At 38.6% G+C, this 27,881-nt stretch overlaps 1 protein-coding gene across 2 annotated transcripts; it reads right to left on the bottom strand.

The window, feature by feature from the left end:
- Positions 1-165: 165 nt before the first annotated feature.
- LOC140232655 (gamma-butyrobetaine dioxygenase-like) lies at positions 166-22,372 on the bottom strand. 2 transcript variants are annotated; one of them, XM_072312759.1, is made up of 6 exons: positions 21,829-22,371; positions 9,585-9,946; positions 8,942-9,047; positions 8,206-8,396; positions 3,029-3,195; positions 166-2,187 (listed from the first exon to the last, which is right to left on the bottom strand). In XM_072312759.1, the coding sequence occupies exons 1-6, from the start codon at positions 22,300-22,302 to the stop codon at positions 2,027-2,029; spliced, it is 1,461 nt and encodes a 486-aa protein (XP_072168860.1). In that variant the 5' UTR covers positions 22,303-22,371; the 3' UTR covers positions 166-2,026. The 2 variants fall into 2 exon arrangements, with proteins under 2 accessions (XP_072168860.1, XP_072168861.1); XM_072312760.1 differs by lacking the exons at positions 8,206-8,396; positions 8,942-9,047 and having other exon boundaries at positions 21,829-22,372.
- Positions 22,373-27,881: the final 5,509 nt, after the last annotated feature.

The following is a 27,881-nucleotide window of genomic DNA, read 5'->3' as shown; positions in this document are numbered from 1 at the left end:
ATTATCTCACTTGTAATGTTATAAACCTGAATCCCCACCTCAACCAGTACTGTACAGTCCCTTTAACACACTTGCGCACACGCTTTGTCTACAATCATTACAGTTTAGGGATAATAGGCATACACACACACACAATAAAAAAAAAATGACAAGGACTACCAATAATCTTAGAAGTTTTCACACACTTTATTACACATGGATACGACGCAAGGCGTAATACGTGTACACATGTAACAGGCCTCTTATGTGGATGTATATGGTATATAATTACACATAGATATAAATGTATGCATGCAGTCTTATGCCTTTCTGTATGGGTGTGTCTTGGAAGTGTCTTCAGGTATGATCGGGCATGTGAATGAGATTATGTGGGCATAAGGCTGCGTTCACATAGAAGTATACGGTATTCGGTATTCGGTATACGGTATTCGGTATTCGGTATTCGCTATTCGCTATTCGCTATTCGGGCACCCAGTGCACCATCATCCGCACCGTCAACTCACCATCTCATGCAGTGAGGATTTCTTCCTCCTACATCCCAGCAAATCTTATTAACAATTTCTAAACTGCATCAGAATGTCAGTCTACATGCTTATTTTTGCTATATATAGGGCAAATCCAGACCAAAATTGTCATTATTTCATAAACTAGAGACGGTATACGCTGCAAGAAAATCAAACAAGCTCGATTCCCACTTTGCTATACTATTCGCAGCTATTCGGTACTTTCCAATAGTGCCCTCTTATGTGAACCGGTGTTAGGAAATCCTATCGTTCGATTCAAGCTATTCGCGTGCCCTCGAAAACGAGCCCCGAATACCCGAATAGTATACTTCTATGTGAACGCAGCCTAATGAGCATAATGAAGCATGAACCACCAGTGATAGTAGTGCCATCAAGTCTGTTAATTTTACACCACCAAACACTACAATACAAACATATCTTCCAACTGTGAACTCAAAAACAAAGAATAAGTACAAATGTATAGAAAAAATGCAAGAATTTCGATAAATCAGTTAAACTTTTTTAAAACAAAGAAGATGTAAAAAACAACAACAGAATGATCTATCACTTCATACAGGAAACCATGCTATAAACATAACAAATGCGTACGCCAAGCGATGCCTCTAATGAAGAGTTAGAATACACCAGATTGTTGACGATCAAGCCAACGACGACGGCGACGAAGGAATAGCGATGCCGATGTCTCGTTTCCGCCACGCGGGAGAGACGATAACAACTATATATGCTTTTCAAACACAAGAATTAGCTCAGTTTAAAGAACTGTGATCTGTAACATCGGTTTGATGATGAAATAGTTACCGAACGTCGAAGCAACATTAAAATCATACGGCTGCAGCCAGATGTACAGATCTCAATAGATGTACTGTTACATACCATCAACAGTAGGCCTAACACATTGAGTCTACTTCGGAAGTTACTTTCTTTTTGGAAATAAAGTTTTCCACAGATCATTTAACTATGTTGAGTCATTACTTTCACGGGGATTTTACACAATACACTTTATTGTTCCCCGCCTCTCAAAAAACAAACAAACAAACAAAAACGCCAGAGAAAAGACTAACCTTTGTCTCTGAAAACATATCGAAGACGACTTCAAAATGTGTATTTACCGTCCGATAAACCCAAATTTGATTGAATACACGCGTTGCGCGTACATGCGTGAAAAGAACCGCTCAGGTTGGACAAGTTCTGAACAATTATTAAGTACACCTACCTCCTCTGATACTGTTACAAAGACATATTTACGAACTATTTCAAATATGATAGTTATATGTGGGGTACATTCCCGAATGAATATCACATTCTTTCAGTTTTCATCAAGGTCATGCTGACAGAAGAAAACGGCAAGTTAACAAAATGCCTTCACACTATACAGGAGCAAAACTTTATGACGCATTGAAATAGAATGACACTATAAAAAATGTAAGGACGCACCTTTCACCTGCCTTTACACTTGGGATCTGTCAATCCATAACATTGTGATTCCCTCTCTATATATACGCTCAAGGGTTCAGCAACTTCCGCTTGGCCAGCTGGCGCATGCGCGCTGACACGACCTCCCAGTCGGAGTAACACGTCTCGAGATGGCGCTGCGTTTCCGCCTGAAGACTGAATCCGAGTCGGCCGTGGAGAACTCTGTGGTTGTGGAAGGCGAGAATGTCCCCTGAGGAAGATAAAGAGGCGGAGGAGGAGAAGGGGTGAAGATCAAGAAGGAAAGCACAGAGATAGGTCGGCAAGAAGAATAAAACCGGAGGGGGTGACGAGGGAGTTGGAAGGAGCAACCTATCGATATAACAGGCATATCAACTGATTATTAATAGGAGACTTCCGGATGATTTTCAGACTTTTGTAGTTACATAATACTGAGTACAGAGTGTCAGAATCTATAGCGTTCAGGATGAGGATATCATTATGAGGAGAATGTTTTCAAAATTGATAACAAATCAAAATGAACGCAGCTTCACATACGAATGCATGATTGGGTGCCCATGGACGCAGAACAAAAGAAGAAAACATGCATTCGTACCCAGGTGAACTTGTGGAACAATTATTGGTAATACTATAATAGAATTGCAGTTCTACATTATCAAAATAATGCGAGCCTCCTATGTCATCATCCTTGTTCAGTGTATTATGTTTTGGGTTTTCAGCATAGTGGTTTATCTGCTCAGGGACCACAATAAATTCCACCAATCTATACATGGTACTATCTTATGATTAATATTTATGTACTATATACATGATATTACATTATGTAAATCGTATGGAATGTCCCTTCATTTGCACTGTACTATAAATTGTACTTCAATTCTAAGGAATAGATCTTTTCTGAAAGCGATGGTGACAAAAATTAAACTTCTGACTTTGAAAGCAAATGCACTGACAAGTCGGCAAAACACCAATAGAAGTCGTACGTAATTTTAACAAAATATCTATGTACAATGTCATATTAAATTGTCTTGTTGACACAGAACTTTCTGGATCTATATTATGATAATTGGTACCTGCTTCTAGCTTGTAGCGAAACAGATTGGCCGGGTCGTAGAGAGCCGTGTTAAACTCCTTCAGCGCCGAGTAGGCCTTGTGGACATCCCTCGCCGCCATCCGCAGCATCGAGGTCCGGCAGATGTCATTGACCACTATTTTGTACACGTTCCCGCTCTCGTCAATGCTGCATGGATAATGACAATTTTCAAAGAAGTGTGATGGTCATTATTGTTCGAAGGACCCCCCATCCATCACTTCCATTAAAGGTCAACGTCCGTGTCGATTCAAGAAAGTAGGCGAGAATTCCAAGTGCAGGAAGTCTCAGAGAAGTTTGTGTGCTTGGTGTGCAATCTGCACAGACAGATCTATGGCTGTAAAGAACGAATTTTGTCTTTGTTTTTTATCTTTTCCCTACTAAGAATCAAAGAAAAGAAAAGAACACGTGATGTCTTTCGTCAGACCATCTTCATATCAGTCCACCTGTCGGGTCATTCGTCCGATGGGTGTACACGCACGAGAGACCGCACCTGTCCCTCAGCACTGCCAGTATAGGGTCACTCATTGTTTGCTGAATATGAAATCAATGCGGCATAACCTGATCACAGATAAACTAAACAAAAACAGAATAATGGTTGTACATGACTAAATCGGGGAGCACTCCTCAATTCTAATACGGCTACTTATGGTTATCGTATACATCTCCGGATTTCTGTTCGTCTTTTTAATTTGATTAGAGTTTACACTCAATGATGAAATCATACAACCGAGGGACTCTCTTGGAAACTGACTCCCGATATCGGAAACAACTACGAGGACCAAAGGAGGTGTTGGGGTGGAATTCATCCGTCTCATTACATAATTTGTACCCCATGAAAAATTATGTGTTCATAATTATGCGCATGATGATGTAAGCAAAGAGTAACATTGTTGTTGTGAAATTAAGTTTCTACAGATTATAATACATGTAACACATATAATGACTGGTCAGTAATAACGAGCTTTAACGTGAGAGTTTCTTTCTCATTGTTAGAAGTAAAACCCCGCACCATGTTGAGCTGACTCTATTGAGAAAATCGGACACAAGGAGAAGAAAATAACTATACGAAACACTGAGTATATACTCATGCCCGGTGCAAAGTAATTTTGGGCTTTTAGGTAAAAAAAAATAATAGACTGGTCACGTGACAGCTCTCAGCAAATCACATGATCATGATCAACCAGTTTATAAAGATTCCTATTCCACTCCCCCCCCCCCCCCCCTCCCGACAGCTTAGTGTGGGCGGGAGTACGTTGGTGAGTTGCGAGTTTCTATGTGGCTAATAGTTGTATGATAATGATTTTTTTTTTTCTTTTTCTTTTTGCCGCGTAAAACCGTTGCGGGAGTAATTGCAAACAATTCAATCGGCAATTCGCCTTTGGTAATTACAGTTTCTGTCTACTGATTGGCTGGCTCTGCTCGTAAAACGCTCGACGGCTTAGAAATGGATAGCTCTATTCGCCAGGAGCTGTCCACGGTGAATCATCCCCAACACAAAGGGCTTGACAACAGCTGCGCGCTCGGATGAACATGGAAGAAAGCCGTCAGACAGCCTGCATGGTTCTGCGAAGTGACGCGGCAACCGGTCGGCGATAGATGATTTGCTGTCTGTTGTCGTATGTTCGACAAACCTTTGCCGACTGGTTTCTGGCCAATATCGGTTCTAGGTTTGCCATCTATCATAATCGTCAATCCCCCCCCCCAAAAAAAAAAAATAATAATAATAAATAAAGTAAAAATTTAGGCCTACTGAAGAAAAAAAATGCTCAAAATGTATGTCATGATAATGGCAGGCTTCCACTGAACGGGCAGAGTAATCACGCATCTTAACAAAACCGTTCATTTTAAAAACTGAAAATAAAAAATGGTAAATCAACATTTAAAATGTTTTCCCCACACATTTTAAATGTTGAATTTAACAATCAAAATGCTCGATCTACCATTTCATTATTTTCAGCTAAAAATGAATTGGTAAATTCAACCAGTGTTAGATTTAACATTCTGACACCAAAGTTTCTCTCTCTTAAAAAAAAAAAAAAATCAAGTTTGTTTTGATCAAGTATCGATTACAGATGCATTACATACTCTTTAATTTGCTCGTTTGTGTTTTATTGTCTTGTGCAAGCTTTTCAAGCTAGTTCTTATGAGCTGTAATCTTTTGCATTTATGAGTTTGACGGAAATTTTGCTTTAGTTCTTGAAAGACTTGGGAAACAAAAATATCAACAACATAACATGTTGGTCTCCGGTCCATTTAAGTGCCCATGTATGAATGAAGAATCATGTCAGCTATTATGCGGGTGGGGGACAAAACATATTTGGCAACTTTATTACTACAACAGTGATTTTTCATTTTCTTCGTTATTAAGCTAGTGTTTTTTGTTTTGCTATGTTTCGTTTCGTTTTGTTTGTTTGTTTGTTTGCTTGTTTGTTTTTTAACAGAGAGACAAATTCCAACTCCCAACACTTCCTGGACGCAGAATTAAGAAAAACAACAACAGCAATAAAAGTTAATTGCACCTCCATGGAATTTTCAAACTTGAAATTACCGATCACGGCCAATCGTATCAATGATTCATACCCCCCCCCCCCCAAAAAAAAAAAAAAAAAAAAAAAAAAAAAAAAAAAAAAAAACCACCACCAAAAAACCCCCAAAAAACCAACAACAAAACAAAACAAAACAAAAACTACGAAAAAAAAAACCAACAAAATCTGGAGACTTACGGAGGAGAAAGTGGGAGAGAAAGAGAAAGAATTGTATCAGGAAGTTCATATGACTTCTAGCGCAATTCCACAACTCGGCTGGTTTTCATTCTTAGAGTAAAATCAGTATAAGTACAGAATGGTTGAGAGATTCCATGAAAATTGGACCTAGACCCCTGTTACACCAAAAAGTATTACGGTACCGAGGCGGTCTATTTTTATTTTTTAATGTAAACGCAAATTGGTCCAATAGGTGCGGTACCAAATGAATGAAAAGTTTTATCGCAAAATGAGCCAAGCGCCATTTTTAAACATTTCAAAGTAAGTCCATCATCAGATAGAACGAAATAAAACCTTCCCAGTAATACCTCACTTGTAACATAACAAGGAATATAGAAGCTATGATTAAAAATATCACGTATCTTATTAATTTCTTGGTTTTTTTTTTATAGAAACGGTAATCACAAATATCTCAACTTATAAGACGAATGGATTTAACTCGTTTTGCGATAAAACTCTTCAAATTCATCACGCGATATTATAAACTCACGTGGGGCATTGTAATAATAATTACCTCATACCCTCTCTCGTTGGTTTGTATACACAGTATATCGTTGAAGCACGCACGCTTTTGGTTGATGATCTAGCAGCCACAACCTTTTCCCTCGGTAACGTCATCGTTGCTAGCTAAATTATGCTACTAGATAATTTCATGCGAAGGATACGTCTTGAAATACACGTTATAAAATGAAATCTGTTGAAGGATCATGATTAGTCCAATGATAAAATTTAATGTCGTGATGACATCATCACTTCTTTAAATTGGATTAACTTAAAATTGTATAGTTCGCATAAAAAGATGAGGAACTTTAATAATTCCGTGAATGTACTTATTTCAGGTCCAGTCTTGATGGAACCCCTATACCATTCTGATTTTATCCTTATATTACAGTCCCCTTGAGTATATCGTGGAAGTGCACTATAAAGGAGAAATTCTTGACCAGTTAAAAGTTAGTCTGAAAAGAAAGATGAAAACTTTACAAGCACAACAGTGAAAAAATGATCAATAATCGGATCAAAAGCAAGGAAGTAATGAAATCTTGAAGATTTCCAAATTTGTGCAAAACAGTTCTTGAAACATTGCCCGCGAAACGTAGATACTAATCATGGCCGGCGGAACCGGGGGTGGGGTGGGGGGGGGGTGGGTGGGTGGGGCTTCCTCCCCCCCCCCTCTTTTTTTTTTTTGCACATACATAGAGCGTCACCATTTTGGGCCCCACTTTTTTCTTACCCGGAAGAAGCACACTAGAAATAGAATGAAACCTTGAAGAGTGACTGCGGTAAGGCCTGTTTTTGCGCTAAAGATTTTTATTTTTTTTTTTTTTGGGTTGGCAGCTGAAGAAAACCCGGAAGTGGCACCACAAGTTGCGTTGAAGTCTTTTTTTTTTTTTTTTTTTTTTGTTAGCTGATGAAACCCGGAAGTGGGCCCCCACTTTTAAAAACGTGGCGCCGGCCATGCTAATAGGCAATTGAGCGAGCTGATTTCATCACCTCACAAGTTTTCGATTGATCATGTACCAAAAAACAAAGTGATGAGAATTTAATTTTCTGCTATAAACGCATAAAGCATAATGTTATTCCTGGTTGCAGAGTTATAACTATAAATTACTGATCAGCCAGAAATATCAGGATTTGAGATAGGGGCATAATTGCGTTTGAGCATAAACCTAGAAATTTCGAGACTTCATGTACGAAAATGATATGGCAAGTTGTGAGGCGATGACATCAGATTCCTATTTGCATATTCATATTGACTGTTCAAAAACCGTTTTGTGAATAAAAAGCAAAATTTCACAATTTCATAACGTCCCTAATTTTCATCCCATTTCGATCAAATTTTCAGTTTTGTAACTGGTCCAGAATTCCCCTTGAATAATGACAATACGTTGTTTGGATGAAAACAAAATGGGACCTTTTACTTAAGAGATCAACTTTTTTTGTTTGTTTGGAAGTTGTAACATAAAATTAATCACAAAATGGTTGACGGAGATAGTGCTATGTTAAAGTAGTCACTATACTGAATGAAATTATACCTTCTCACACCCTTCGGAGCGGAGGAATACCAGTGATACCAAACAGGTGAAATGTCTAGTCTTACCCTGAACCTATAAAAATAATGCGCCAATAAACTCCCATCAGTGGAAGAGAAATCTGGTCACGTGCGTTATCGAGACGCATACAAGCAGCGGATAACATCGCAGGATAAGACATGACTCGCGCGTGCACCCCGTATATCTCCTATGGACGGGAGGCACGCCACGGGCCACTCTACCCGCGCGCGCGCAAGCAGAAAAAAAAAAATAAATAAATAAAAATAGGGATGTGCGTGAGCATTTCTCTTCCAGCTTAAGAGTTCTGTGAGTAGCGTTCATTTGGGGGTTTAATGGAAAACTACCTGATGGAGTTGTGCCGAGCGACGTGATAGTTATTTTCAAATGCGAGCTTATACTCCCAGGGGACTGAAGTCAAAATCTTGAAGGCTTCTGGACTGGTTGACCTGAGGTCTTCTGCTGCTTTGAATCCATCGACCAGTAGACTGTCTCCCCCGGAACCCGAAACTTGTTGAATACAGTGAAAGAGTTGAAACTGTGGAGGCAAGACGAGGCTGAAAGATATATATCACAGATTCGCTACAGTTTACTTGCAAAGCAAGAAAAACAAAAAGTCTCAAAAAATCTCAAAAAGAAAAAGAAAAAAAAAAAACCCTGAGAAAAATATACAAAATCGGGGAATCAAAAGATGCTGCTAGCTCTCACAAGATCCGCCATGTCCAGGGTGAAACGATAGCCAGTTCCAAGCATGATCCGGGTACCGCTTCGCCCGTACAGCTTCTCCACTCCATTCCACAAGCACCCATCCTGCCACCAAGAATCACATCTGTCGTGGAACATCTAGAACTACCTCGTACTCTATGAAAATGATCTTAAAACCACATGTATTCAAAATCGAAAAGGAAAATTTGACCAACGATTGATGGAAGAAGAAAATGAAGCGAGAAGCTTGTATCTCTTCTCATATTCATGTTACTCCTTAAACCTTTACATAGAATTCTCAAGGTAATGGCTGCGATCTACCAGGTAGGGAACCACCGAGAATGCTGTGAACGTCCCAAAGTTTGACAAGATACTCACTCCACGGGGTTGTGTGTAGTACGCCAAGTCGGTGTGGAGCTGTAGGCCCTTCTCGGTGTACAGCGGATGGTTCTTCTTCAGGTGGAGCTTGGCTTGGTTTAGAATTCTGCAACGAGTGGAAAACAGTGAAGATTGATGTGTTATGTGTGTGTGCATGTCTGAGTGTATTTGCGCGCGCGCTCAGAAAGCTCACGGATTCTTGAGTTTCACACGTTTTCACAAGAGTACCGGTTATATCAATCACAATGAGTTAAAGGGCGTTGATTGCCATTAAAGCCATAGTGTTCGTGTACTATCATTCTCAGACAATGAACTGCACTTGATCGACATAAACAAGCACGATCACAGTACTGAAAAAAAAAATAACATCAAAACATCAATACTCGGGTTGGGCTCGAAGCAACGATCTCGAGTTGCTTTTGCTGCAGCTGATTGACAAATTGCCCCTTCATCGACGTAAATAGGAACGATTGCTCACTGTTTTAGTAGTAGCCACGATTAAAAACAAAGACATCAATCATTCTGGTTTTACTCTGTTACATCCATCAAAATCCAATTTTACATGGTGCAAAACTGCTCTCTAGTTAACTTGATTCTCTTTGGAAACTTGTTACTATAGTATGTTCATATTGTGGACACTCACCCAGAGGAAGACGGCGCCGGGGACTCGTAGCCGAGTCTGTTCTGCAGAGCAACCTGCTGTCCTTGCTTCTTGGGGGCGTTCTTCAGGATCCCGATGCCGAAGTCGTGCAGGAGCCGGAGCCACTGGTAGAGGGCGTCGTCGCTCTCCATCACCTCTTGGAAGTCGAAGGTCCTGAAGTCGCTGGCTTCCATGACGTCGGATCCCCACAGGACGCGCTGGGCGCCTTCGATGGGGTCGGGAGAGGACGCGTCGAAGCGATGTCCGCGAAGCCAGTTGGCAGGGAAGTCCCCCAGGTGGGTGTCGCTCCAGATCACGGACAGAACTTGACCGCCCTCCATGACCGACGCAGACTTCACTTCCGTCTACAGAGAGCAGCGAAAAATATCGATACAGAAACCACGTACATTAGTTTACTGGAACGTTTATAATTATGCCTTGAGATGACATAATTAGTATGCAAATTGAATACGGTAGTGATATCAACAACACAAATTTTTTTTTTCAAATGTTTTTGCTAAAATAGGATTTAACAACTATTGACTCCTTCAGTCGTAATTCGTCATCTTGATGCTCGTTGATATACAGCACAACAGAAATGTGAAAAGCAATAAACGATTTCCGTTAAAACTTAATTCAGTTAAGCCTTGTGCAGCTCAATATTGGACAACTAGTGAGGACTGTGTCGAAGACGACATGGTCCTATATTATTTTGGCGCATCCAATATCATACGCTCGCTCCCTTACATAGCGGTAAGTTTTAATTCTATGTCGCAAATTATCTTCACACGTTGAAGCTAAGGTAACAGATATAACTATTGATTGTGTTGATATGACGGCAATAACATTGATTAGTATCCTATTTTGAATCATCATCATGATCATTGATTTATGATGTAGTGTGAATTAAATGGAACATCAATTTTGGTTTTGTCAATAAAATTTACAATTCAGGTTTCTTCCCCTACCAAAATTGCGATCAAGGAGATGAAGTAACTTGTATAGATCAGATGGAAATTAAACAGGTATTATAGACCTATCGGAAATAGACGAAATGGAAATAGATCCATTATACACGAGTCCCCTTATGGACTATAAATAGACGATGTGGAATTGGACCAATAGGCTATTCGGCGAAAGGATAATATTAATCATCCACAGTAGACACTAAAGACGAAATGATCATTATACTACTGATTATAGAATGGGCTTTAGAATCTGTGCAATCTGATGGCAATCATCATGCACTGATTTTTACTGATCCACAGTGAGCCCAAGCGTCCGGAAAAATCCGAATGCATGGCCATGCGTCCGGTAAAATCCGAACGTATGGCTCAAGCATTGTACAGTGTTGTTATAGGTGTGCCGGACGCATGATGGGGCATAAAGCTGAATTTCATTTATTTACGGGCCCATGTCATAAAACGAACGATGCACAGTCCTGTTTCGTGGACCAGTGAGAATTGGATGCTCTGAAAGTGTCTAAAACAAACTCGCTGCGCTCGTGGATTTCAACACTTCGCATCAACTCTCACTGATCCACTCTGTCCTGTCAGAGAGGTCCCTGTGCATCATTTTATTTTGTATATTCTGTACTCAGTATAATTATTACAAACTCTTATTTTCGCGAGGGTTTAATTTTCGCGAATTTCGCGTGTCACATGCAGTTGGACCGCGAATTTAACAACACGCAAAAAATGTCGCCATGCGCTAAGGTATAGTAGGCTTTGAAGACCTCTGTGTCAATTCGTGAAAACAACATCTCGCGAAAATGTCCATAACCTCCTATTCGCGAAAAATATATGTGCGAAAAATAATAGCTTATACGTTATTGACAGTACTATTTGTATTGGTGTATATAGACGATTCGAGAATTTAACCAAGTGGTGTTAGACCTTGGAAGTACTGCTACAATACTATAGGCGAGTACTCCTGTTAACCAGGGAGGTGAGACTCACCTCCCTGTGTAAACCGAAGCCCCAACGTCGGTTTCCGCTCCTCAGCTTTTCGCTCGATTTAACAGCACGAGAGCCTAGCCTATAAAATTTTGATTGCAAGGCTTTACTAAGTATTCCCAGGGGCGAAGAATTCTGTTATAAGTTTACAAGTTTATTTTATTGACGATCCTTCAAGAAACCCCAAAGGGGTGTACAAGGATACAGCAAACAATAAATCATTGATGACCAAAGGAAGTACCACACACCACACGTCCAGACCACAGAACCTGTGGTCCAGACCGGGTTTGGGACCGGTGTTTGCTCGTGTAACATGCTGCGTGGCAGTAGTCTGGGTGCGTGGTAGGTGGAAGGGCCAAAGGTCATTCACATCGGATTGACAAGCGATAAAATACAGCATTGTAATGTTTTGAAAAATACTAAATTCTAACTCTACATAACTAAAATCTTTATAATAGTATCTACCACTATGACAAACAAAAGTACTTAGGAAAAAGGAAAGAGAGAAAAAAGTCTATAAGGGGATATATACAAAGAGAGAGAGAAGGCAAGAGAGAGTTTTACGGAAGGTGAAAGGATCGTAAGACACATAAATACATGTATATAAACAATGGCCAGTAAATACTCGGATAAACATACATGAATACAGTAAGCTACTTGAAACATTAAACAATCAACTTTGTAAAAAAAAGCTAGTTTTTTGTGTCAGTTACAGTCGTCAAGATAAAAAGAGAGTGCATATTGGAAGTGTTACAATTGAGTAGGAAATTATTGTCAAGGAGCGAGTTTCTTTCTTGATCGAAATGACTACAGATAAAAATATAATGATACTCGTCTCCTATTCCAGAGTTACACAAAGAACAAATTCTATCTTCTCTGTCAATATTATTGTATCTACCTTGGATAATTGGAAGTTTGGTATTACCAGTTCTGAATTTACAGTAGTAATGCATCAGAGAGGGAGAAAGTTCAGTTAAATAATTTTCTAATTTATGAACTGTTCTGAACTGAAGATTCGATAATTCATACAAACACTAGAGTTATTGACATCAGAGGACCAGTTTTGACGAAATTGGTCATTCAGCCGTTGGAGAAGAGATTGTTTGAATCCATTAATAGAATCAACTATTTGACCCATCCAGATGAAAGAGAATCCATTACATTCTAACGTATTTTTCACAAACATAATCCAGTTTGAATAAAAGTTATCTTTAACATATGCAAAATACATGAGGTTCTACACAAATCACTTGTGACTAGTCTACTCCAATAAGTTATTAATCTACATTTAATACGAATGTCTAGTGGGAATCCACCGAGTTCTCCGTACACCATACAGCTAGGTGTTGATTTTTTAACGTGAAAAATAGTTTTACAATATTTCAAATGCAATTTTTTAATCAAGGAGTTTTTTTCAAAGCCCCATATTTCGCATCCATACAAGAGTATTGGAACAACAAGAGAGTCAAAGAGGTGTAATTGAATATCTATTGGCAAGTTCAATTTTCTCGATTTACTAATGAGAGCATACATTGCCCTAGTTGCTTGGTCAAAAAGAAGCTTTTTTGCTTTATTAAAGTTTCCATTGTAATTAAATACGATACCCAGATACTTGTATTCAAAGACAACTTCTGTCTTTTCATTCAAGAAAGTAAATTCAGGAATGTTTCTGATTTTTCCTTTTGAAAATACTATAATTTTGGTTTTTTAAATATTAACTGTGAGGTCCAAATCAGTACAGTAAATTGCAAAGGCGTTCAGTGTGTTTTGCAACCCCTCTTTACTTTCAGTTAAAACAATAGTATCATACAGCAATGTATTGAGCCGTAAATAAATAACGATATCATCAGCGTCAATTTCCTTCTCAATCTAGTCTGATAAAGTTGTAAGGCCCAAATATTTTTTGGCAAGTTCAGATTCAAGATCATTTAAATACAGTGCGGAGAGGAGAGAGATTATCCCCTTGTCTAACACCAATTTGTGAGAGGGGAAAATTTCTGAGATAAATCCACTGGGGTGCTTTACACAGGATCTTGCTTTTTTTTTATATATATAAAGATTAACAATTGTATTTAAAATCTTACCATTTATTCCGTTACTAATTAACTTATGCCAAAGCTTGTTTCTACTTATTGAATCAAAGGCCTTTTTAAAATCAATAAAGGCACAATATAATTTTCTATTGTTAGATGGAGTATAAATATCTATAATACATTTTAGAGAAAACATATGATCAGTTGTTGAGTAATTATGTCTGAAAAGTGCTTGGTTCTCACTCAAAATACCGTAATCATCAATGTAACAAGTTAACCGGTCATTTAAAAGTAAAGTGAACAGCTTACCAGTACAACTTAAGATTGAAATGCCTCGGTAATTACAGGGGTCCTCAACAGGACCACTTCTTTTATATAATGGTGTTATTATACCAATACTCCAGACATCAGGTACTAGGCCAGCATTATTATGATATTAAATAGTTTCACAAGAATAGGTGCAATAACTTCAGAAGTATCTTTAAGAAATTCGTTTACAATTCCATCATACCCGCAAGCTTTATTCCTTTTCAGTTTATTAATTGCTCCCTTGACTTCATCAAGAGTAAAATCACTATTAATGGGATTATTGAAATCTTGAAAGTCAGGAGGTTGAGAATCATCCAAATATTTATTTAGTTCCTTGAAGTGATTGTCCAAATCACAGAAACTAACTTCTAATTTGGCTGTATTATCCGTTTTGGAGTTTTTAGGCTTAAGTTTGCGCAGTTTATTATTATACGTATCATAATATAAGTTACGACACTTTTTCAATTTTTTCATTTTTTTTTTTTTTAATAATCCTTACCCAACAGATTCATTTTATTCTTGTTGAAATCAGAGTTGGATTTTAAAAAAGAATTTCTGGCATTACGATACTTATTCCTCAATTTATAACAAGTATTGTCAAACCAAGGTTGTTTAAACTTCCTTCTAATTTTCGTTTTGGTTCTATTGTCATTGTGCGGGTAACAATAATAGAAGCTTTAGCAGAGTTTATCAACAAATTATTAATAGAGTCAATTGCTTCGTTAATAGCTGTCATATCGACATGACTCCTTGTGCCGTATTATTAATGAGATTGTCAAGATTCTGCTCAATAGGGAGTACAGCATCATGACTAATTACAATCTTATGTTCAGGTGATATTCTTGGTCGAACAATTTTATGGTGCAATAGCCCTTCTGTCCCTCCTAAGGGTGGGATTTCACGGAGCACGCGAACGATTTGCGAAGGACGCGAATGACAAAATCCAACATTCGGAAAAGTTTTTCTCCGAATGTTTTCCGACAATGAAGCCGAAAACTATTCTTGCGCAATTTGTGCGAAGTTTTCACGACGTATGTGCGAATGTCGTGTGTATCATTGCTAAAGTACAGCATGTTACGTACACGAAGAACACGCGACGGAAATGCGAACAACGAAAAATTTTCAATAATCATGGGAGAAAAAGTACCCAAGGAGAGGTGGAAGCTGTCTTGAGTTGAATTTTTTTCTTTCCTCTATTTCTCCTTTCTTTTTCTCTCATTTTTCTATTGTGTGCTTGCCTACATTTGTTTTTCCTGGGACGTATCTCCACTAGAAAAGCATATGATCTTTTTTTTTCTTCTTTTTTTTTTTTTTTTTTTGCAGTTCCTCCAACACATGATCTTTATACTTCAAATGAAATTTTACATACTTTAGATTAATTTTAACTGTATTCTGCGATTTTTTTTTTTTTGTATTTCAAACATTTCTTTCTCTTTGCTAGTCTTTAATTTCTTTTGTTACTATAGTTGTTAATAATTGTTTGATGTTTAGGTGTATGCTACGATTTTATTTGTAGAAAATGTATAGGTCATACATCCCCCAAACGTGCGCTAAATGTTCGCGAGAATGTCTCAAAAGGTACGCGAACAGTCTGCGATTACGTCGTAAAATGATCGGAAAAACTTCGCAGATTTCGCGTAACATACGCGAGACATTCTCCAAAGTTTCGGAGTCTGTTTGGGGTTTCACGAACATTTTGCGAACATCACGCGTGTCTTGCGAAGGTCTTACGCATATGACGAGGCTTTAAAGACACTTTCGAGAACAATTCACGAGTAAATCACGACCGAGTGTGCGGAAAAGGTTCGCAGAAAATTTCAAACTTTTTTGAAATTCTCGCCGAAGTAAAAACGACATTCGCGAACAATTGACGACGCTTCCGAACCCTCACGTTCGTTCGGCGATCTTTTGCAGACCAAAATGCGAATGCTGGATTTTGCCATTCGCGTCCTTCGCAAATCGTTCGCGTGCTCCGTGAAATCCCACCCTCGAAGGATGCGAATGACAAAATCCAACATTCGGAAAAGTTTTTCTCCGAATGTTTTCCGACAATGAAGCCGAAAACTATTCTTGCGCAATTTGTGCGAAGTTCCCACGACGTATGTGCGATTGTCGTGTGTATCATTGCTAAAGTACAGCATGTTACGTACACGAAGAACACGCGACGGAAATGCGAACAACGAAACATTTTCAATAATCATGGGAGAAAATGTAGCAAGGAGAGGTGGAAGCAAGAAAAAAAAATCAACTCAAAACAGCTTTCTTGAGTTGAATTTTTCTTTCTTTCCTGTATTTCTCCTTTCTTTTTCTCTCATTTCTCTTTCGTGTGTTTGCCTACATCCCCCCCCCCCAGGACGTATCTCCACTAGTAAAGCATTTGATCTTTTTTTTTTTTTTGCAGTTCCAACACATAATCTCTATAGTTCAAATGAAATTTACATACTTAATATTGATTTTAAGTGTATTCTGCGATTTTTTTTGTATATCAAATATTCTTTCTCTTTGCTAGTCTTTAATTTCTTTTGTTACTATAGTTGCTAACAATTGTTTGATGTTCAGATGTATGCTACGATTTTTATTTGTAGAAAACGTACAGGGCATACATCCCCCAAACGTGCGCTAAACGTTCGCGAGAATGTCTCAAAAGGTACGCGAATAGTTTGCGATTACGTCGTAAAATGATCGGAAAAAACTTCGCAGATTTCGCGTAACATACGCGAGACATTCTCCGAAGTTTTGCAGTCTGTTTGAGGTTTCACGAACATTTTGCGAACATCGCGCGTGTCTTGCGAAGGTCTTGCGCATATGACGAAGCTTTAAAGACACTTTCGAGTACAATTCACGAGCAAATCCCGACTAAGTGTGCGGAAAAGGTTCGCAAAAAATTTCAAACTTTTTTGAAATTCTCGCCGAAGTAAAAACGACATTCGCGAACAATTGACGACGCTTCCGAACCCTCACGTTTGTTTGGCGATCTTTTGCAGACTAAAATGCAAATGCTGGATTTTGTCATTCGCGTCATTCGCAAATCGTTCGCGTGCTCCGTGAAATCCCACCCTTAAGCATGAATGTCCTTGGATCTATCCGTCTGACCTGACGTCACGTTTTGTTTTGTTGTTGTTGTTGGGTTTTTCCCTCTCTCTCTCCCTCTCACACTCTCCATCATTCTCTCTATCGGCGCCAGGGTCAGAGAGATTAAAGGGGTGGTATAGTTTTGGTTGAGATGAGGATTCAGGTTGTAATTGTTTTGCCAGATTAATATAATAAACCACTTGTATGAAATATTAAAGAGCATACAATACTACGAGGAGTTGAAAGTTTGTTTGATGAAAATCAGTTTTGAAATGACTGAGATATTCAAAAACAAAATAAAACAAAGTGTTTCTTATAAAAGGTGGGTCCCATCTTTCATCAGGAACACGTTGTTTTTGGATATCTCAGCCATTTCAAAACCGATTTTCATCAAATAAACTTTGAATTCCTCTTAGAATTGTAATATACTTTTTAATATTTCATATGAGAGATTTATAATTATCTGGCAATTAGTTAGAAACTGAATCTCCATCTCAACCGAAACTTTACCATCCCTTTAAAGGGGATGGCTAGTAAATGATCAATGGGAATCAGTGGGAATGCTGGGGGATGATTGTTCCAATCCTTGTGGAATTCATTTAAGAGCACATTATATATCTATTGTTGTGTTCCTATTATTGCTTCAGAATGGTCTCATATTCAAGTAATGTGCAGTTTAATGTTTCCAGGTTAGCATGCCTGTACAGTGTCGGGGCGATCGTTAACGGCCCATTAACGATCGCCCCGTCACTGTACAGGCATGCTAACCTGGAAACATTAAACTGCACATCACTTGAATATGAGACCATTCTGACAAGTCTGAAGCAAATAATTTCCACACAACAATAGATATATATGTACTCTTAAATGAATTCCACAAGGATTGAAACAATCATCCCCAAACATTCCCACTGATTGTGATTCCCACTCACCAGTTACTACCCATCCCCTTTAATTGTCAATGTTTGAAATGCACTGTAGCATTATACCTTGGGGGCTAAATAAGGCCCTTTTTTTCTTCTGGGTCTTCCGTACATTTTGAGACCCTATTCGTGAAAATCGGTATACTCGTAAGAAATATATATTTCGATATAAATATATTTTACAAGAAGTGTCAGAAGAATATTCTTCCCTGGTTTTTCTCAGATAACATCCTCTTTGGTTATCATCAACAATTCTAGATACAAACAAACAATGAAAAGCAAAAATTAGAACACAAAGAAATACATAGCAAATTCATTTTGATACCGCATTTTTCCCCCCGTAAATTCGTTAAGAATACTACAAATAGCATTTAAAAAATACTAGCTCATTCGATGGGATCTACGACTTAAAATATGATGCGCAAAAGATATCATGCATAAATTAGCAAAAATAATAACATTTGGAGATAACTACCATGCTTGGGGAAAATAAATGATTCATTCTTAGAGGCACTGTTTACCATTGGGAGCAGCGATTTAAAAAATGTTCGAGATTTCACATTTGATGCATAATTATGAGTAAGACATTTGTATCACAAAACATCCTACCATGTAAAATTCTCCTAATAAAGCCTAAAATATAAAGAAATATCATTATTTTTCTGAATAAACCATAACTAAGTGGAGACGGTTTAGTCTAGACACTTCTTATTTTAGTTTACGTTTAGCATATTTAACAATACTTGACATTGATTATACGGAATCAAATTTTCACATTGGTTGTTTCTATCCCAGACTCATATTTTAGAACTACATGTTTTGTGAAGCACTAAATCTGGGGTTTTATTTCATCTGCAAATGGTAAATACTGATGTGCGTGCCGATTTTCGCCACGATTCAGGGATTGACTGCCGAGAACATGGGGGGGGGGTACATAATTTCAAAATAGCCTGGGCTATAAAGGGATATGCTGGGAAGGGGGGCCAGGGAGGGGCAGTGCAGTGAAAGAAGACAACTTTCCCCGCCGGAAGTGAGCGAAATTTTAGTATGGCTGCTCGGTGTGTCGATGATGGCTCAGACAATGTTTTGAAGACTCTTGAACAACTGTCCTTGAGCCTTATACTCAATGGAATCCAAGAAGACGTTTTATATCACCAAGGTCTCTTCTTACTGCCTCTCAGGACAAAAAATCTCCTTTAAATCCTCTTCTGTCCTGTTGTGACTCTAAAAGAAAAACAATATTAATGTTTGAATAAAATTGTCTGAGGTTCCCAAATGTTTACGGGCTTGAAATAATCTTCCTGCACTCCCCGCATCTACATCGATGTATTAATGGAAACACTCACTTCCTCCCACAATGGCGATTCTAACAAACTCTGACAAAATGTTAATGCGCCCCTTTCATTCTTTTGTTTTTGTCGAAAATGACGGATTTTCATGAAACAACGGTAATGGTTCTTCCTTCATTATCTTATACACGAAAACTACTAGCCCAAAATATCCAGCCTCAGTTTCTTTCTGTATGTCTGTATTTGTTTCCGTAACTCCAAAGACTTCATGAGACGGGTTGTGGTAAAGCCAAGCTCATTAGTCATAACATGTCAAGGCAATGTTTTTTTCAGTCCAATAATTACCTATCTTTTGCGAATGCAAAATCATTGTCCTTTTCAACCATACACTGGTTCCCAGACCTTTTGTCATCTGTAGTCTATTCCACAAAATGCGATGTTGCCTTTGCCGAACAGGACCTTGGGAGTATAATACCACTACCAGGTAGGTTTTATAGATTACTCTCTGTATAGACGGAGTGAGAACTTTTTGTTATTCATGCAAACACATATTTGGATTCTATTTCTATAGAGTATTGCGATGGGATGTCCGACATTCTTTTTCACTTTGAAGTCATGCTCGGCGCCGTTCTAGCTCCAAGACAAAATTTGGAGACGGAGAAATTGTTTCACATCTATGTGGATTACAAGCTGTATTTCAGCGCAAAATTTAAAAGAAATACTAGAAATTACTGACAACACTTTAGAAAAAAAAGCCCAACAAACACTAAAAATGTTGTTTTGTACTTCTGCAGTCCTCGTATTAAATGCGCACATTTGCCCTTGTAAGTTTTCTATCATTAAATTGGGAAAACTAGATCTTTCAAATAAAGTACTCCGTTAATAAAGCTTGTTTTTCTACTCTTTGCTCTTAAAATTGTATTTAATTCAGTGCATTTTGATTCGCTGCTCGAATTCAAAGCACACACATTCATTGCTGCCAATTAAACATTGAAAGAGTCTTGTTCTGCTGTATATTAATAAGAGTGATAATGCAGATTACTGATGCGCTCTTTTGTCGAAGCACCTGGGTATATATACCACCGATAGTTAGGCGCATAACTTTTCGGGTGTACCGAGTATGACTTCTAAAGAGAGCAGGAGGCAGCTCTTTTTCTATCTGAAACACCCTCCAGATCTAGAAACAACAGCTTCTTTTTTTTTTTTTACTACTTTTTTGTATTATAAACACATAGTACGTCTACAAACAAGGCCAGCCAGCTCAACCTGCCACTTCTTTCGCAATTTAATAGAGGGTGTCCGTTGATATTTTGGGAAGTAAAATATGTAGTACAGGCAGACCGACTGGAAGACAAGGCTATTTACAGCACTATACTGGCTAGAACGAGTTGTATGTTACTCTTCTCCATTCTGGTCCACACATTACATTCCACTTTATCTCTTTAGTTTTATTTTTGTGCCTGATAAAAACGCAACATCACACCTCACTCCTGTCCTCCCTTCATTTAATCCCAAGCCCCTAATATTATCATCCTCTTCTCCTCCCTTCCTCTCAGCACAGAGATGTACTAGACCATCCTTTGACCTATAGCTAGGGGTCAGGATGTATTCACTGTGATGCATTTAAGATTATTCCTCGTCTGGTCACTCTTATACAGAGGTACGTGACTCACTTTCTTCCAGATTTATTGCTGATGCGCATCCGAGGCAGGTATATTTAATACACAGTATAACAAGCCAATAATCATGATTATATTGTGCTTACCACATTGCGCTCAGCTCCTCGCGAATCAATCTTTCATCTCATACAACACTTTCTCTTGTACGCCTATAACAGATCGGGGTTAATGATCTGTTGGCAAAGATTTGTTTTTAGTTACGTGTTATTTGAAATACATGTGTACTTCATTAAACCAGGGAAGTGGAAGAGTCAAGGTCCACCTCCCTGATTAAACGTCCCCTCCCTCATTTTGCCTTCAACTACCCTTATAAATTTACTCTTATTAGTTATTATAGCTATACGCACGAGATGCACGCACTCACACACATATTGCATGTGGTGGGGTATGAATGGGGCGGGGCCGCGGGGGGGGGGGGGGTTATAAGAAAATCTTGCCACACATATTTTTTAACGCTAATTATGCTACTGCCATTTTCGTACTCTGTATCGGAATTCTAGCATACTTCATGCCACAAAATACAAACGGGAGCAGGGAGGAGGTGCCTACCGGCAAAAAACCCCAAAATTCTATTTTCAAATGTAAATTTAAGTACGCCAAAGTTTTTTTTTTCTCTATCTCTCTTTTTGTCGCTAGAAGACTTCCAAAATACGCGCTCTTCAAAAATGAAATCTCAATCGAAAAACAATGATGTTTCAAAATGAGAATTTTTACTCCAACTCCACAAATTATTGGAGTGAGTTTCATCCTATAGGCCTATCTGGTTCGGTTGAGGGATTGACAATTAACAGAATCTAATTTACATCCAGCGAGTTAGAACAGGGAGGTGCTATAAGCACCTCCCTGGTTAGAAGCAACATTTTACTCTCCACTCACTTACAGTCAGCTAGGGTGTGGGAGGGCATAACCATGATAACAGTTTCATTATCAACACTTTTTCACATTTCCCTATATAATGACTGCGGATATTACAGACGTATTACTCACTTCCAAGTTGAGATCCGTGACATAGGTACTGCGAGTGTGTGTCAGGTGATGGCAGCATCTCTCGCAGTGACAATTATCTCGGAGCCAGACGGCTGGGTAGTCTTGCACCTCCCCGTCTACCCATCTCACGGACACCATCTGACCATCTTCCGAGGTCGACGCCCACTCGATGGGAGTGTAGTCATTCCAAGACGCCGTGAGTGGCGCGTCGTGATTGAAGGCATCCAGGCAAAGGGATGTTTGTACCAGCTCAGCGCTCAGGCTGGGGCTGGAAAAAGCGCGGGAAGCTGCAGCGTTCTCGAACGACGACGAGTACGAGGCGTGTCTCGAAGGCATGCGGCACGCCGATGTCGCTCTCAGCAAAGACCGCCATGTCGGCGGCAAGGTGGCGACATTGGTGCCAGGTCGCACTCTCTGTCGAGACAGACACTCACGCAGATGGCAAATCAGTGAAATCTTACGAGGCATCGACATCTTGGTACGTCTGTTGTATGAAGCGCTTATTGTCTGTTCTCGCACCGTTCCTGTGTACGGGTGTTGGGGCGCGGTGCGGTAGCGACGGGTGCGGCGCTAGAATGTCCAAAACTTGTATGGAGTCCCCCCGACAAAATTGCGTAACGGTGAATTCTAATTTGCATGACACTCAGACGAACCCCGGAGCGCTACAGCAACCACAGAGTGCCTCTTGTCTGCGTTCGACTTCAAATGTGGTTCAGCACTGGAGAGCGAAGCCAACTGTTCTCTTCCCCTTCTCGGCACGCACGAAGGGTTTGCGTGATTGAAGCGTGACTCTCTAGAATATAAACACTCATAATATTAAAAAAGCATTGTACATGTATAGCATAGTTCACTGAGTATTTTATTGGGAGACGTTTGATGGATCATGCAGGGAGGTTTTGTGGGGGAGGGGGAGTCTTTCTAGGGTCTAAGTCACCCTACCCCTGAGATGAGAGGAATCTACGGAACTTTCCATTGGGACAGGGAGGTGCACCTCCCTGATTGGGATGATGTTGTGATTAGTTTGAAATTTATGTGTGTGTGGGGGGAGGGGGGGGGGATGGGGGTGAGCTGCAGCCAGCGCATTTCTTCCGTAGGACCCATGAGTGTATGGACAGTCATGATTCTCTCCGAGATGATTAAAGAAAAAAAAAAAGAAAGAGGAATGGGTTCTTTGAGTACACGTTGATTGAAGAATGGTGGGACGAAAATACCCGCAAAAATATCAAAACTTCGCCATATTGGCACGCGCTTGATCGATATGAACATCCATCATCTTTTGCAGTGAAAACTGACTAATACGTATCCGTTCCCCCTTGTCTTCAACTTCACGGTGTATTTATAGTTGTTGTTTTTTTTGTTTGTGGAAAAAGGTTTAGCTCTGTCTGTTTAATTGTTTGTATATGCTTCTGTCAATATTTTTTTGTTTTTGTTTACAGTAGACGACCCGAAGCCATTATACTCAAGGGCGCGCCGGAAGCGGGGGGGGGGGGGGGGGGGGGGCATAGGGGGCAATTGCCACCACCCTCATAATTTTTTTTGAGGGGGCAAAAGAGTTTTTGCCTCCCCCAGTACCCCTGAAAGGTACTATTTGTCAATTATTTACAGACCAAAATGAACAACTAGAGATTGTAATTTATCATTACTGACAAATTAAGGTGATCCGATTTTTTTTAAATCAATGATTAGAGTCCTGATCGCAATAGGCATGACCATACAAGTTTCATCTGTGTTTAGAGACATTGGCCGTGTGATGTTTGCATTCTCATTTAGCAAAGGGAGTCATATCTGCCATGTTAGGTACCAAATTCTGTATACACTATAACGAAGAAACAGCAACAAGTACATATGACCTTTGACCCACCTTTGCACTCCCAAGATTGCATCTGATGAAATAGTGGTTATTTTGTGAAATGATTCTCGCGACATCGTCTATACGTGTGAAAAATATGGGAAAGATAGGACAGGTATTCACTAAGATACAAGATGAAACATTTATGACCTTTGACCCTAATTTACATACCCAAGATGTTGTCCGATCTAGTAGTTGTTATTTTATGAAATAATGTACGAGCCATGAACTAAACATGTGCAAAATATGGGGGTGATAGGGCGTGATTTTCTTGAGTTATTGCAAAGAAAGTTGCAGAAAGAAAGAAATATCTCAATACATAGAAGATAAGCTTTAATTTCAACCAAGTTTTTTATCGTAATTCCGACATCGTATGAAAAAAACGAATGGCACATAACGATAGCGCAAAGTCTCAGCTACAACATATTAAAATCTGGGAGAACTTCATCGAAGGGTAAGTGAGCTAGTGCTCGATAAAGACAATCATGTCAATTTTCACATTTAAAAAACTTCCCTCCCATAGAGATAACACGTCATAACGAAGATACAAAAAGAAGTACATATGACCTTTGACCTGAATTTGCACAGACAAGATGGCATCTGAGTAAAAAGTGGTTATTTTGTGAAATGATCCTTGTAACATGGTCTTTGCGTGTGCAAAATATGGGAAAGATAGGACATGTATTCACTAAGATACAGGGTGAAACACTTATGACCTTTGACCCTAATTTACATACCCAAGATGGTGTCCGATCAAGTAGTTGTTATTTTATGAAATAATTCAAGTGACATGAACTAAACATGTGCAAAATATGGAAGTGATAGAGGCCGTTTTTCTTGAGTTATTGCAAAGAAAGTTGCAGAAAGAAAGAAATATCTCAATACATCGAAGATAAGCCTGAATTTCAACCCAATTTTTTGACGTGATTCTGACATCGTATGAAAAAACAAAGGGCACACTTACGGTAGCGTAAAGTCTCAGCTACAACATATTAAAATCTGGGAGAAATTTACCGAAGCTTAAGTGAGCTAGTGCTCGATAAAGATAGTCATGTCAATTTTCATTTCCAGAAAAACTGCACTCCCATAGAGATAACACGTAAACTGGTCAAATTTGACAAGATTACTTTCAATCCTTTTTTACGAGGTGATACCGTTATCCAATCAAAATGTTGTTATTTTATGTTTGAAAGAACATTAAATAAGCTACATCATACTGAAATCTGGGTGAAAATTGACAAAGGACTAGTGAGATACGCTCGAATGAACTTGAAATTTGATGACGTCATTTTGAAAATTTACTTTTTTTACTTTATTAAGAAATTTGATATCTTTTAATCATTTTGTCAGCATTGCCACCCCATGAAATGACATGTACAACTCATCAGCTTTCAAAATATGTACAGAAAATGGGGGGTCACCGTCCATCCTGACGAGTAAAATCGGATTTAAAATTGGCAGTTTTTTGGCATAGTTGTACTGTATATCGCCATTGACGCGCGCGCGGAATTTCAACTTTGACGGGCCCGTATGACGTCATATTGAGTCGGATTGACTTGAAACTTGGTAGAAATATTCCTTGACATTTCAGGCAGCCGATAAGTGTAAAAAAACGGGAAATTTCCATTGCATATGAGCTGTGCGTGCGTATATGTGCGCGCGCGTACGCGTCCGTCGATTTTTTCTGAAATACTCCAAATGACCTGAAACGTGTGCAAAACAATTTTGAGCTCGATTGGAACATATTAAAATTTCAACGCGCGCGTACGCGCTCGTTTACCAGGGTCGTGATGAAATTTTATTAAATATATCGATAGAACTTGACTTGAACTATATTATATGTAAATGTCATTGAGAAATTCCATTTCATTAATGAGATACGAATGTGAACGTGATTTCAGATAATGACGTCATAGTGACGTCATGGTTGACTGATCACAAAGATACAATTGATCTGTCGTTGTTATGACGTGATACATATATGGTATAAGTTTAAAAGTCATAGGTGAATGACTTTTTGAGTTAATCGCTGCACAACATTTGAGGAGAAAGAAATAAAGAAGAAAGATTCAGTACAGATACAATAGGTGATCCGAGAGGATACTCGGATCACCTAATAAAGGCACTTTTCTTGTCTAAAAATTGAATATACATGTTTATTTATTAAAGCCGAATGGAATGGCAAAGACCCAAAGTGGCTCACCCATGAATACTAGCGCTATGCACGCGATGCACCCAGGGGCTCATCCGCACAATGGACTCTTCCACAGTAACTGATATTGACAGTGAGAAAATGTGCTAAAATGCCAAAAGGAAAGAGAGTAAACGTGTGCCAAAATAATTCATCAGGCAGTGTTCATCAGTCACGAAGTGATATTTTAGCCTTAGCACTACTTGCAAGAGATATCTATTTTGCTCGAAGAATAATACATATTGGCAAATAAGCGCACATCATTATTTTGTGACATACATGTACATGTACGTTCTTTCATGAGAACGACAATTTATGATATGCTTCCGAGCTCTCGCTCGCGTCGTTCCATATGAATGTATAAATAAATGTTTCTGAAATAGGGATATTGCATGACAAATGTGACTCCTGTTATTTTGGGTCAATGAAATAGCGGAATGATGTGAAAATTTATAAACATTCCGAAGCGCTTGCTCGCTCTGGGTCTGCCCGTACTTAATAACATGAGTAGTTTTCATAAGTTATGATCATAGTCCTTCGCAGTGATTTTTTTTTTTACTATGTTTAAGTCCCATAGACTGGAGGGGATGGGGAGGGAATTTCACAAATATTTCTTCAGACAAAAGTACATGTATTGTTGAATTGCACTCTTTAGCTTCATCTTTCGTCAGCGTCCTATAGCAAATAGCCGACAAATTTGTTCTCCTGTGGTATAGACCTACCGAATGGATGGCTGCGTCGCAACAGCCGGGGTAACAGCCTTCTAATTACATTTCCTTCCTTGCCTCTAGAGGTAACGAGCCAACTGACTGTAATCATGTGTTCTCGAAGCGCCCACCTGTCGTAGCTGTTATTTTGACGTTATTCCAGATGACATGACCTCAGCAGGAACAAGATGTGAGAAATTGAATGATCTGACGGCAATGCAACTTGACACCACGATCATGTTTGCTATGTGTAGACCTCAAGGAACTTCATGATGGAATATGATGCTCGAAGTTACGTCGTAATCCGACATTTGAAATAAATAAATAAATAAACAAATAAATAAATAAATAAATACATACATAAATAAATAAATATATAAATAAATAAATAAATAAATCAATCAATCAATCAATCAATCAATCAATAAATCAATCAATCAATCAATCAATCAATCAATAAATAAATAAATAAATAAATAAATAAATAAATAAATAAATGAATAAATAAATAAATGTCTTGTTAACCATTGGGAGCAGTAATTCAAAGATGAAATTCACCCCCAAAATGAATAAACTTCAAAAGAAAGAGAGAATTATCCTCTACAGAAGTATGCAAATATGGCAAAAATCATATGAGGAATAAGGAAGATGTGACATTTTGAAATTCCATCTTTTTTTTGGGGGGGGGGGGAAGGACATTTCTTGACCAGTCCTTATGAATATTCAAATGAGCGAGTTGATGGTGTTATACCCTAACAATTTCACTTAAAGAGGTTTTCGAGTTATCAAATTAATTTTTGATGCATATGTGTAGGTCGGTTGTATGATCACAAGACTTCCTACCTTATAAAAATTCCGCAATAAATCCTAAAATGTAAGGAGATGCCACTGTATTTCTCAATAAACCATAACTGTAGACGGTTTATACTAGAAACAATTTTATTATAACTGAAGAGTTTGTTCGCAAATACCGATAAGTCCATTTTTGAAGATTTTGAAGTACGGTCTCTGTCATAAAGTACAAAATAATACCTTTTAAATGATATATCGGTCACTACATATAAAGGTACATTTTTAAAGTTATGGTCAAAAGAAGCAAATTTTTTCTTATTATTCTCTTTATTTTTCTTGACCTTTAATCGCAAATATCTCCATTCGGCAAATATGGACTTATCGGTTTTTGCAAACAAACTCGTTGTTACTATTACTCACATTTTGGTATATTCAACAATAACATTGATTACTCTGATTAACATTTTTACATTGGCACGATTTCTATCTCTAACTCGCATTTTAGAACTTATAT

Source organism: Diadema setosum, chromosome 9, assembly GCF_964275005.1.
Source record: "Diadema setosum chromosome 9, eeDiaSeto1, whole genome shotgun sequence".
Taxonomy (NCBI): Eukaryota; Metazoa; Echinodermata; class Echinoidea; order Diadematoida; family Diadematidae; genus Diadema; species Diadema setosum.
The sequence above is the reverse complement of the archived record's forward strand: the minus strand, read 5'-3'. Positions and strand labels throughout refer to the sequence as shown.